At 50.8% G+C, this 13,081-nt stretch overlaps 1 protein-coding gene across 1 annotated transcript; it reads left to right on the top strand.

The window, feature by feature from the left end:
- The first annotated feature begins 3,601 nt into the window (after positions 1 to 3,601).
- HMOX1 (heme oxygenase 1) lies at positions 3,602 to 10,793 on the top strand. The gene is made up of 5 exons (XM_055574579.1): positions 3,602 to 3,810; positions 4,968 to 5,088; positions 7,247 to 7,738; positions 8,994 to 9,093; positions 10,061 to 10,793. Exons 1-5 carry the CDS (start codon positions 3,785 to 3,787, stop codon positions 10,189 to 10,191), a joined length of 870 nt encoding a protein of 289 aa, XP_055430554.1. The 5' UTR covers positions 3,602 to 3,784; the 3' UTR covers positions 10,192 to 10,793.
- Positions 10,794 to 13,081: the final 2,288 nt, after the last annotated feature.

The following is a 13,081-nucleotide window of genomic DNA, read 5'->3' as shown; positions in this document are numbered from 1 at the left end:
TATCACAAACACAGTGGTTTGAAACAACACAGATTTATTCTCTGGAGTTCCTGAGGTCAGAAGTCCTGAAATGGGTGGGCAGGGTTGCATCCCTTTTGGAATTCTAGGGGAGAATCTACTTCCTCAACTTTTCCAGCTTTTGGAGGGTACCAGCTTTCCTCGGCTCGTGGCCCCTAATTCCATCTTCAAAGTTAGCAGCACAGCATCTTCCAATATCTCTGTCCTGCTTCCCTCATCACATCACCTTCTGTATCTGTAACCTCCCAGCCTCTCTCTTATAAGGACTTTTCTGATCATATTAGGATAATCCTCTCATTTCAAGATGCTTAACTTAATCCCATCTGCAAAATCCTTTTTGCCATGTAAAATAAGGAACATATTCAGATGTTCTGGGGATTAGGATGTAGACATGGTGGGGGGCATTATTTAGCCTACCACAGGAGGAGAAATAGCATTTAAATCATTCCAGTTGTTTGAGAACAGAGAAGAGGAAGTCAGGAAGCTGAATCAGCATGGGGAAAGGCCACAGGCTCAACAGTGGGACAGAAGATACCAGATCAGCCCTATCCAGCCCCCTCCGCCCTGGGGTTGTCTGTGTGTGTTTGTGTGTGAGTGTTGGCGGGGTGGCGGGGGGGTCTGTTCTGGCTAAGTCAGGGGCTCCCACGGAAGAAGCTGTAGTGAGGAGTGAGCCTGGACTTGGAGCCAGGACCCCTGGGCCACTGAAGGCTCTGTGTGGGGCACAGCCTGGAGAAGTCACTCTCCTCTTGGATCCTCTGCTCCCCCATGTTAAGTATGAGAATGGCAGATCATATGAGCTTTACCTTCTGGGCTTTCTGAATGGACAGGCTGACGGCAAGCATTCAGACTTTCCCACTCTTATCCTGTAAACTCTTGGAGGATAGACTGGCCTCCCATAAAAGGGCATGTGATATGGGGGTCAGAAGTATGGATTCTGGCTTCCAAGTGCTGTGCTTTGAATCCTGGCTTGGCTATTACTAGCTATGTGACTTGGGAAAACGACTTTACCGCTTTGTACCTTAGTATTTACATGGACAAAACAGAGATGAAAATCACAGGGCTTTTGCCAGGATTAAATGCAGTCTTGCACATAAGGGTTCTGTACACAGTAAGTGATCAGTAAAGTCGGACTAAGATCTAAACTTGTAGCTTGATTCCAACTCTTTCTGGCAACCTAGCTGTATGATCATGTTTACCAGAAAGAGATCTTGTGGCATATATTCATTCATTCAATGTTGATTGTCTGCTACTTACCAGGCACAGTTCCAGACTCTGGAGATTCACAAAACAACCCCTGTCGTCCTGGAGCTTACATTCTAATGGAGATATCTGTTTCTAATAATCCTTCTTTCTAGAAAGTTCCTGGCAACTCTTTTTTGAAATCTGCTAGCAGCTCCAGTTCTAGTCCTTACCTCTGTGAATCTTGTGAACCGGGGCGGTAACTGCCATCCTCTGTAGAATGAGCCTTTCAAGGACAACCATGGAGGTGACTTCTGGGCTCTAGCGGGAAAAACCATGGTTTGTTTTTTGGCTTGTCTCGCCTTCTACTGGATTCTGAGACATGACACCCTACCTTGAACTTTTGAAATCTTTGTGTTAGACTGCCTGGATTCAATCCTTATCTTCACCTCTCTGCCACAGTTTCCTCATTTGTAAGATGGGGACAATAATAGTAACAGCCTTATGGAGTTATTACAAGGATTTAATCTGTTAATGGAGAAGGCAATGGCACCCCACTCCAGTACTCTTGCCTGGAAAATCCCATGGATGGAGGAGCCTGATAGGCTGCAGTCCATGGGGTTGCTAAGAGTCGGATATGACTGAGTGACTTCAATTTCACTTTTCACTTTCATTCATTGGAGAAGGAAATGGCAACCCACTCCAGTGTTCTTGCCTGGAGAATCCCAGGGATGGGGGAGCCTGGTGGGCTGCTGTCTATGGGGTCGCACAGAGTCAGACACGACTGAAGTGACTTAGCAGTAGCAGTAGCAATCTGTTAATACATGTGTTTAGTATAGTATCTGACGCACAGGAAGGGCTCAATGAATATTAGCTATTAGTATTGTTATCATTGTTCATTGAAGCAGAAGGTCGATATATAATTTATACCAAGAGCTAGATTCTTTGGCATAGCCCCCCTCTCTAGAAGACTGAGCAGCCCCCATGTCTCTAGATTGATTTGGTGGCTGAAGTTCAGGTCAGTGATCCTGGAAGAGGATGGATCATGGGCCAGAGCTCTGATCTTGGGTCAGATGGACACACTGACCTCCAGTACCTGCTTGGTTCTTCCAGACTGTCTGCAAGCATCAGAGACTTCTACTTACCCCCAGGAAGGACCGCCTCAGCCGCTGTAGTCCCCCAATCCAAGACTCTGTGCTTGATGGCTGGGCTGGCCGTCCTCAAGCTTGTACTCACATTCTTTCAGAAGTGGAGCACTTGCTACCTCTTTTCCAAACAACATCCTTGTCCCGAGTCAAAGTTAAACTTTGTTTTGTTAATCTAGAATCCAGAATTGCAACTTTGGGAAGAGACTTTGGTATTGTCATTTGCATTGTCATCTGGGCTTGCCCAGTGACCTGCTTCCCCTGATCCTAAGTGATCAATCTCATGCCGTATCAATTCCATAGTTGATCACAGGACCAGCTCTGTTCCAGGCCCGGGTGGGTACCACATGTGCGCTTAGTCACTCAGTCATGTCTGATTCTTTGCAACCCCATGGACTGTAGGCCGCCAGGCTCCTCTGTCCATGGGGATTCTCCAGACAAGAATACTAGAGTGAGTTGCCATGGCAATCTTCCCAACCCAGAGATTGAACCCAGGTCTCCCACATTGCAGGCGGATTCTTTATCATTTGAGTCATGAGGATGAGATAACTCAGACTCAATGAGCCCCTACGAAGGTGAGCAGGGAGGTGGTCTGGATGACCAACATCATTGTCCAGCTGGGAACGAAGTGCTAAGAGGGCCTGAAGGAGACAGGCAGAGACTTGAAGTTTGGGTCCCGTTTTCCTGCTTTATGTGTATCCTTGGTCATGTCACTTAATCCCTGCCCCCACCCACCCCCTAGCCTCATTTTCTCTGTCTGTAAAATAGTAGAGATCTACCTCATAGGGTAACTGTAGGGATGAACCATGAAAACAGTACCGTCTTTAGCACTTAGTAGGTGCTCAAGAAAGAAAAAATGGCCAAAAGGAACATGAGGAAGACCCTCAGGCTGCCAGCTGAGGGTCCCAGAAGGAGGTGATAATTAGGGAGCAGGCTGGTGCGGGGGACTGCAGACAGGGTCTGGGGACGGTGAGTCCTTGACATTGCCCTGCAGCCTCCTGCTCTAAGAAGCCCTGCCTCCCAGCTCTCGGGAACCATTCAGATTCCTGGGGTATTCAAGTACCATTTCTGGGCTGGAGGCTCTGAAAGGGGCAAAATCACACTGCTGCACCGATTTCCAGAAGTTTTTTTTTACGTCTTGTTTTAAATAGATTGTTTTCCAAGGGTCATATGACCGCTCCTCCTCCGCCCCCAGGGGCGGGCGGGGCGGCGGCTCCCGCGGGTGTTGCAACTTCGGGCCTCAAAGTGGGGAAAGGCCGGCGGGCGGCGGCCACGTGACTCGCCCCGGCGATAAATAGACGGCGAAGCTGGGACTCGGCACCGTAGCCCTCCCACCTCCTCGATCCAGTTCTGGGACGTCGGAGCCGGAGTTCTCGGAGCCGGAGTTCTCTCAGCCAGAGTTCTCGGAGCCAGCATCGACCCCACACCTACGCAGCCGCAGGATGGAGCGCCCGCAGCCCGACAGCAGGCAAGTGCGGGGCGGGGGACCGGCCTCTCCCGGGCAGGGCAGCTCCCTCTTCTCGCAGAGCTCCCGAGACCGAGCCGGGAAGCAGAAAGCGACCTCGCTGAACGGGCGACGGTCACTTGGGGCTTTGGTGTTAGGAGGAGCTGGGTGCCAATCCCGCTCGGTGGGGCAGCTGGAGAGATGAAAGGTGATTGACATGCCTGGCTCCCTGTGGATGACCCGATGGGAGTGTTGTCTTGGGACCGACTTTGGTTTTGGTTTTGTGCGAGTGCGAGTGCTTGGAGGTAGCGGTCTGCTTAATCCGGTATCCCCGCGACTGTTTGAGCCTGGGTGACAAAGCCTGGCTTTCTTACTGGGGACTCCTCTTGGCCGCATCCACCTCTGGCTAGCTGTCGAATTAAGGAGCACATCACCCCGGCTACTGAGCCCGCGCTTGCAGTATGAGAGTGGCATAGTAGAGGAGGCACAGCAAGCAAGCCAAGGTCTCCTGACTAGCTGGAATTTGGCCCTGGGTTTGTCCACCTCTGAGTCTGGCCCCTCCCATCTTCCAAGAATTTGACCAGCATGTACAGAACAGGGGGTGATGTTCCTGAAGGAGTGCTGGCCAGAAAGGAGAAATGACACTCGTGTGGGAGGTGGATGCAGAGGCAGAAATACTCCCCAAAAGGGACTGTTTCTTTGAGTAAAGCTGAGTTTTACTTGAGCTTTTTCATTACTTAGCTGCGAGCAGAATATTACAATGGATCATGAGATCTGTATCTGAAACCTCAACAAAGTTAATGAGTTAAATCTTGGGTCTAAAAGCCAGTGGAAGCAATTGCAGGTGAATTGAGTGTTCACCCTGCCCACCGATGCTGCTCCCTTCTCTTCTCTATTGAGAATAATTGGCCAGACTTTTCCTGTTGGTTTGCGGGACCCATGTTACAGTGTTTTAATAACTGAAAAGTGTGGCTGGGGTTGCATCTTAAAGGTAGTTGGGAAAGTGGCTGTGTATTAGATGGGAACCTGGGTTTCCGCAGAGAAGCCTGATAAAAGTGGAAATCTCTTTTTTAAGTCCTGCACACAGGCAGGGGTACCCCTCAGAAGCTCACGCTGGAAGAGACTGTGCCCAGAGCCCTGTCCTCGACTCCCTTGTTCACCTCTGTACCTTCTCTCTGCAGCATGCCCCAGGATTTGTCAGAGGCCCTGAAGGAGGCCACCAAGGAGGTTCACACCCAGGCGGAGAATGCAGAGTTCATGAAGAACTTTCAGAAGGGTGAGCTGACCCAAGAAGGTTTTAAGGTATGTGGACTGGAGGTACCAGCCTTGGCAGGGGTACTTTGGGTGGGAGTGCACCCAAAGCGCAGAGCAGTGGTGTTAGTGGGGATGGCTGCTTGGGATGCAGAGGGACCCGATGAGCATGTTCAAGGGAGTCATTTTACAGGTCATGACACTGAGGCTCAGAGTGGAAATGACTTACCCAGGGTCACACAGCAGATTTCACAGCCTGCAATGTGGTATTGTGGAGGGGCTGGGGCAGTGGTACTCTTTAAGTGACCACCTAGTGCCTGCTTGGCATTTTACTCACTTAATTTTAATTAGTGCTTCAGCTTTGATAAGGAAGATGAGGAAGGGAAGGCTCAGAGAGGTTAAGTAACTAACAGAAGGTCACACAGCCTGTAAGAAAATGGGAGAGGCCAAAATCGAGCCAAGGCTGGTTATCTTATCTGCCTCTGAAGGTAAGAGGGGGAGTATGGGTTCGAGCTTGAGTACTTCCATTCCCTAATAGTAAGACTATGGGCATCATCTAATCTCCCCAAGGTACCTTTTCCTCACCTGTGAAATGAGACTTTTCAACAGCAGGGTTTTCTTTTTTTTGGACCACACTGCACAGCATGTGGGCTCTTCGTTTTCCAACCAAGGAGTGAACCCATGCTCCCAGCAGTGGAAGCACAGAGTCCTAACCACTGGACCAAGGGGAATACCTAGCATGATTTCCTTAAGTGCCCATTGTATTTGAGGCATGAATTTTTGCTATTACTCAGCACAGTTGTGAAATTCATGCATGTAGAAGGAAAGCATGTGACAAGAGAACCCGGCAGGTGCTGGGTGTCAGGAGAGGCTTGTTTGGGTTGAACAGTGGGGGTGGGGAGCTGTGGCTCCCCACTCCTGACATCCTGCCTTTGGCTATTGGGAGATGCCCCCTACTTCCAGCAGGAGAGGTGCTTCAGTGAAGGGCAATTTAACATGCAGCCCTAAGGGGCTCACAGCCCTGGGCTGTGTCCTGTGGGTGTGAGTTTAGCCCTTACTCCTTCATTCTGCCCCCACCCCCCTGAAAAAGCTGATGTACAGTTGCTGTAATGGGAGTGGGGAGGTGGCCGCTGGAGTACCCCATACCCAGCCACTGTATGCTTTGGAGCTTCCTTCTTGGCCCCTGAGTTCAGAGTCAGCACAAAGATCCAGGAGAGGACCCAGTGCTCGCTCAGATTGTGCTGATGGAGGTAGCGTTTTTTATCACCACGGTCCAGCTTCAGTGCTGGCTACCAGGTCGCGCCTAGCGCTTTACCTCTGCCATCCTCCCTGAGCTGCACACCTGCCCCATCAGTCTGTGGTCAGATTACCCTTCTTTGCAAGGAAGGGAACCAAGGCTTGTCTAGTGCAGAGTCACTCAGGCCCCAGATTGCCTAGAGAGGGAGAGTGGTTTTATCCACCGTCACCCAGCTGAGGACTGGCCGAGCAGAGTTAGGGCCAGGTCGGTCACAGTTGAAAACCCAGGCTGCTCTGTACCAGGCTGCTTGGGTTTCTGCCCTGGTGAGAGACAGTGCTCCCATGAATGATTAAAGGCTCAGAAATCACCTGAAAACCTCAGCCGGAACATCTAAACTTTGTCCTCTTTCAAACTCAAATTAATGTGTAATGGGAGTTACCCGAGCCAAGGGGCACTGGGCTGTCCCCCAGCCAGCTTTCAGAGGTGATGGGGTTCAGAGGGGTCTTCTGGGGAGAGCTGTGCCCTGCAGATGGATCCCCAGAGGTCAAAAGCCAGGAAGAGGTGCCTGGTGTCTCCTGTAAGCACTTTCATTCAGTTACTTCCTCCAGAAAGCCATGCCTGTGCTTGGCTCCATTTCTGTTTCTTACTAGCTTTGTGACTTCTGTGTCTCATACCCTCTCTGAGCCTTAGTGTCTTTCCTGTAAAATGGGCATAGCCATTCCTTTGTTAGATTTTTCCAAGGATGAAATGAGGATTCGTATTTTTTCCAGTGTGATAAAAAGGTTTCTAGGCTCAGACAGTACACAATGAAAATTTTCTCCTGTGACACTTTCTCTGGCTGCCACATGGGGAGGGTTAGAGGGGCTGGCAGGAGGTGGGAGCCCAGCCTGGGGAGGTGACAAGGATGACTCTGAAGGCGATAGTGCGAAGGGGCTGAATGCTCTGATAACGACGTGCTTGCTCTGGTTTCAGCTGGTGATGGCGTCTTTGTACCACATTTATGTGGCCCTGGAGGAGGAGATCGAACGCAACAAGGAGAACCCCGTCTATACTCCCCTCTACTTCCCAGAGGAGCTGCACCGCCGGGCCGCCCTGGAGCAGGACATGGCCTTCTGGTACGGGCCCCGTTGGCAGGAGGCCATCCCCTACACGCAGGCCACCAAGCGCTATGTTCAGCGACTCCAGGAGGTGGGGCGCACCGAGCCCGAACTGCTGGTGGCCCATGCCTACACCCGCTACCTGGGAGACCTGTCTGGGGGCCAAGTTCTCAAGAAGATTGCTCAAAAGGCTCTGAATCTGCCCAGCTCCGGGGAGGGCCTGGCCTTCTTCACTTTCCCCAATATTGCCAGTGCCACCAAGTTCAAGCAGCTGTACCGCTCCCGCATGAACACTCTGGAGATGACCCCCGAGGTCCGGCAGAGGGTCCTGGACGAGGCCAAGACCGCCTTCCTGCTCAACATCCAGGTGAGGGTCTGGGCTGTGCTGCGTGGCCACCCCTGCCTCCAAGCTGCTCTTCCAGGGACATTTCTCACAGGGTGGGGGGCAGGGGGGTCAAGGGTCATATTTAAGGGCAGAGGCTTGGGGTCTAGGGTTCCAGTTCTGTCACTTACCTGGCGGGGTGATTTTAGGCAAATCCCTTTCTTAATCACTTTGTACTTCAGTTTCCCCATCTGTAAAATGGGGATATAATAGCACTTAGCTCACGGAGTTGTAGTGACTGCTTAAATCAATCAAGTCCCCAAAGCAAGGCATGTCACAGGGTTAGCCCTTGAACATTAGCTACGGTTATTGTATGATGTGAGCGTCACCGTTGTGGCACTCTGTGACAACTCCCTGTGACAACATTCAAGTTGGCTGTGTGCTCATACGTAGCCAGGTTGGCACTGCAGGGTTCACGGATGCCGCAGACCTGGCTTCTGCCATCTGGGCCTCTCAGCCCAGCCAGGAGGCATGATCTGTCTTTCTACAAGTGTCTCAAATCCAGGGGAAGATGGGTTTTGCCTTGAAGGGTGACTTCTTAGGCAGAGCCAGGATGGGTGTTCCCAGTGGGGGTGAGATTCCTTCTAACCCTGATGTTGTAGAATTCTGTCGCTCTCCTCCTATCTGAAGGCCCTGTGGGAACTGGGCTCTTAGTTTATGCTCTCCTGGCTCCTTATTCCCAGCTTGAGACCCCAGAGGAGATTGGTCATAGCACTCGCTATTGAGCAATGTGCATCCTTTGCATACTGCTAAAAAATACCTGGCACACCTGGTCAGTCTTCTGAGAAAAGCTGTATCTTTCAGAAAGGTGGTGTAGAAAGAACAGGTGCTTTGGAGCCAGAGCTCCATGGGAGGGCTGGCCCTTGCCGCTTGACCTCTGGCTTAGCCACCACCCAGGCACTGAATCTATAGAGTGGCAATGACCTGCTCTGTAACCCTAGCTAATGAGTACCACAGAGCATTGAGTGCCTACTTGGGGACCACTCAAGACATGGTAATTTGCAAAGGGACCCAGCATACGGGCATGAGTGGCCATTCAGAATGGCTGTTATTGAGGAGCATTTGGGGAAGAGCCGGCAGGCAAGTTAATGAACTTGTGACGTCTTGACTCTTAACCCGGATGTTCAGTATTTTTGCTGTGATTCTGTTCTGTCCTGCTATTTCACAACCAAACCTCAGACCTCCCATCAGCAGGCCTGGTCTCACCTTTCATGGAGACGTGCACTTTGTTCTCTTGCAGCTATTTGAGGAGTTGCAGGGGCTGCTGACCCAGAAGGCCAAGGACCATGATCCTTCGCAGGCACCAGAGCTTCACAGGCGAGCCGGCAGCAAGGCACAAGGTGAGGGCTTCCCAGTGGGTGTGTGTGGAGGGCACGTGGCCCAACCGTCTGGCTCTGGTGTCTCCGACTCCTCTGTCTTCTCCATGCTTTAAATGGAAAGTCGGAGGTGGAGCCAACCTTCACCCGGATGACCCTTCTGCGCCTCAGTCTCCCCAGTTCTAGAATCAGGGGGGTTGGGCTGGTTCTAGGTCACTTTCAGGTACTCACAGGATACTCTGAAGTCATGACAAGTCCTTCCCCCATCCCCCCCACACACAATTTAGGTCCCTTGGGGGTCTGTTAATGATTCCCAAGCAGAGATCCCCTGACTTGGGGCTGGGGCCCAGGGCAGCTTCTATCCATCCCCCCACTGTGGACGCAGGGTCCTGTCTCGGCTTAGTCCCTCCCTCAGGCCTCTCAGAGAGCTCTCTAGGGGGTGGCAGTGCTGAGAGAACATATGGGAAACTTCCAGAGCACCAGAGTGCTCCACAGATGTCCCCTCCCTCCCTGTGGGTGAGAGTATGGCTTTGGGAGTCAAGGGAGGGGAGTGGTGAAGCTTGGCCACCTGCTTGGCAGGTCATCTCAGGCCTCTGCTCCTGGTGCCACCTTAGCTCACATGTGCCAGGACTACATGCACCCCTCTGTTGGTGGGGTTTTGCAGGGAACACTGGAATGTGGCCATTCCTGATGAGATTACACGGTGGGGATGAGGGGACTCAGCCCTAACACATAAGTTCTCAAACTGTGGTCCCCTGGGTATCCCTGGAGAGTACTTCTCACAATCTGGCCGAAAATGGAAGAGTAGACAGCTTGGAGAAGTAAGCTGCCTATCTTAGGAGGTATCCAAGTAGTGGCTAGAGGGCTACTGGTTTGCATCTAGCGGGGACTTTACTAGACCCTGCTGAGGTGGTTGTGATTTGTTTTTCTATGACATCAAATGGCCCTGCCTCCATCCTCCTGGACTTGACATCATCTCCCTCTCTTTCAGACTCGGCTCCCACCAAGGCGTCCAGGGGGAAGCCCCAGCCCAGCGTCCTCTCCCAGGCACCTCTCCTGCGATGGGTCCTCACACTCAGCTTTCTGGTGGCCACGGTCGCTGTGGGGCTTTACGCCATGTGAATTCAAGTGTGCTGACTCCTGGGGGCCATGAAAACTGTTCGTGGAGAGGGGCAGCCTCTTGGCTAGCTTCCTTCCCTTGAGCTTGGGGCAGGGGGCAGCTATGAGGGCTCCTGCTGTCTCCCTGCATCCCTCTCTTCTGGATAAAAGGAGCCTGAGACATCTCCACCAACCCAAAGTACATCTAGTCAGTGACCTGAACTTCAGAGTGGGACAAGGGGTCTTCCCTGGCCCCTCAGCACTCTCCCCTTCCTGTTCCTGCAGCAGAGCCCAGAAGATGTAGCCAGAGCAACAGCTATTGTGAACCTCCGAAAGCCTTGGGTCTGAGGTCTTCCTTTTGACCTGCTGTGACCGCTTGCCCTATGGGCCATGGCAATTTTTGTATATGTTCAAAGATGTTGTGTCTTATGTTTCCGTCTTGTTTTTGTTGGAGCCACTTTGTGTTCCTGGCTCAGCCTGAACTGTGGTATTCTGTTGTGTGCTGTTCTGTTCTTACAGCAGGGTAGGGGTGGGTTGTGGCGGGCGGGGAGGGAAGTGTTTAACAGGACTGTGGCCTTGATTGCTGACTTTCATGTGAAATAATAAACTAAATGGCCTGATAGTAACTTGATGTGTTTTTCTTGGGCTCTGTTACCCTTGGGGAACTGACCTTTTTTCCTCACATGTTTCTTGAAAGTCTGGTGGGCAGAAGGGGTGAAAGTGCGGGTGACACAGGAACCAGTTTGAGATGTTGTGCTCTGTTCTGAGGGTGGTGGGGGTGACCTTGAAGCAGTCAGTGGCCACGTCTTTGGGGTGAACCCTGCTTGATGGAAGACAGCTTTACCAAGGACGGGATTCACTGTAAAGCTGCAAATTCTGGAATAAGATCTGTCTTGTACAGTGAATTGTAGGGACTAGAGTAAGAACCCTGGTTTTCTTCTTTCTGTAACTGTCTTTGGGGTTAGGTATTAACCCTTCTGGGGCTCAGTTTTGTCACCTTTAACACCAATTCAGAGACCCAGCTCACCTGTCTTGAGAAGCAAATGAGATGCATGTAAAATGCCAACAGCACACAATGTGAACTCTTAATAATGAAACGAGGGAGATCAGTGTTCTGTGATTCTTGCCAAGTGATTCTCTACTGTGCGAGTCACCTCACATGATGTCATCTCATTTGATCCTCAGAAAAACTGAGGAGTTACCACTTCTAGAGGGTCAGGAAGGATTTAAACCAGGTCTGGCCAGCTCTAGATCCAAGCCTTTTCCGTTGTCCGAAGTCCTCAAAGTGTGTTAGTTGCTCAGTAGTGTCTGACTCTTTGTAACCCCCATGGACTATAGCCCACCGGGCTTCTCTGTCCATGGAATTCTCCAATACTGGAGTGGGTAGCCGTTCCCTTCTCCATGGGATCTTCCCAACCCAGGGATTGAACTCCAGTCTCCTATGTTGCAGGCAAATTCTTTCCTGACTGAGCCACCAGGGAAGCCCCGAAGTCTTAAAAGCCACTGAAAGTAAAAATGTAGTCCCCCAACCTGGGAGAGTGGAAGCCCCAGGTTGAAAGTGTATTTAGCAAAGCAAAGGACAAAGCTTTTCCTTAATGAGACTCGAACGTGAACACTGGGATCCAGGAGACCTCTGTCCCTAGTTCTGGCTCTGTGAAGTAAGTCTGGAACCTGGTCAAGTCACTTCACGTCTCCATTTGCTCGCTGGCAAACTAAACCACCTGCATCCCACAGCTGGTAGGAGGGTCTAGTGGCCTCCAAACACCAGTCTATGGATGGTGACATCAGAATACCTGGGTATCATGGACCCCCAACCTGAGAGGCTCTGATTCTGGAGACTTGGAGCAGAACTCTGCAATGGCTAGTTACCAAACGCTTCTTGGGAGATTCCAAATAGCAAAGCAACTAGGTCTAGAAGCCACTGTTTATGTGATGATGTATACCAAGACTAGGCATTCAAAATATTTACTTGTCTGTTTTCACTCAGGCCCAGTTTCCAATTTTCTGTGACAAGGATACCAGTACTCATTGTTTGCAGTGACAAAGAAAGGAAGGAAGAGAGGGAGGGGCGATAGAACCACTTTGAATTCTACCAACAGGAAAATGGTTTAATATTCTGTATTCTATTCACACGGTGGAAGATTAAAGAGCTGTTAACTGAAATGAATTAAAGCTTTGTCTCCTTGCAGAGGGACCTCCCTGAAGGTTCAGATTCATTTGGTATAATTTTGACACCTTTAAACAGACTCATATTTTAAACACTGCCTGTAAAAGTATCAATGTAGACTACAGAATAAAAAGATGGTTCCTGTAGTTATTGTTTCCAGTGAGAATGGAAAAGAAGGGAGGGGAGATTATGCAGTCCTTGTTGCCGCTTGAGAATCCGTCAAGTTTTGCTGGATCTTCCCGTTTTTCTAACCTAGGGTGGGAATCCGGTCGTGAATTTTCGCAAATTTTAAGCATTGCCAAATAATGAAAACTCTTCTACAACTTAAAAAACAAAAACACAAAAACACCATTTAGGCCTAAGAAAACATCCCTGGAGTCCCAAGTCTGACTTTAGTCCTAGAGGGGTTAAGGAGACCAGAGGTGGATTATTTCTGATTAATCCCCAACTTGTTTAGGTGTGAGAGCGGGGAGGGCAGGAGGGCAGCGCCCCCTCCAGACGCTAGGGGACAGCAGGCTCACACCCGACAAGTGACCACACCTCAAGAAGCAAGTACTTCTCAGGGACCTATAGCTTCTTCCGCCCGTGGTTGGAAAGAGGTCATTTCCTCCTGAAAAAGGCTTAAGACGAGTACACAACAAAGCCCTCCCCTCCGCCATCTTTGCGCCCCGCCCCGCCGCTTCCTCCGGGTCAGTTTCGCGCCAAATTGTCCCGCAAGCAAAATGGAGCCCGGAAGGAGGGTATCCC

The sequence above is a fragment of the Bubalus kerabau genome, chromosome 1 (assembly GCF_029407905.1).
Source record: "Bubalus kerabau isolate K-KA32 ecotype Philippines breed swamp buffalo chromosome 1, PCC_UOA_SB_1v2, whole genome shotgun sequence".
Lineage (NCBI taxonomy): Eukaryota > Metazoa > Chordata > Mammalia > Artiodactyla > Bovidae > Bubalus > Bubalus kerabau.
The sequence above is the reverse complement of the archived record's forward strand: the minus strand, read 5'-3'. Positions and strand labels throughout refer to the sequence as shown.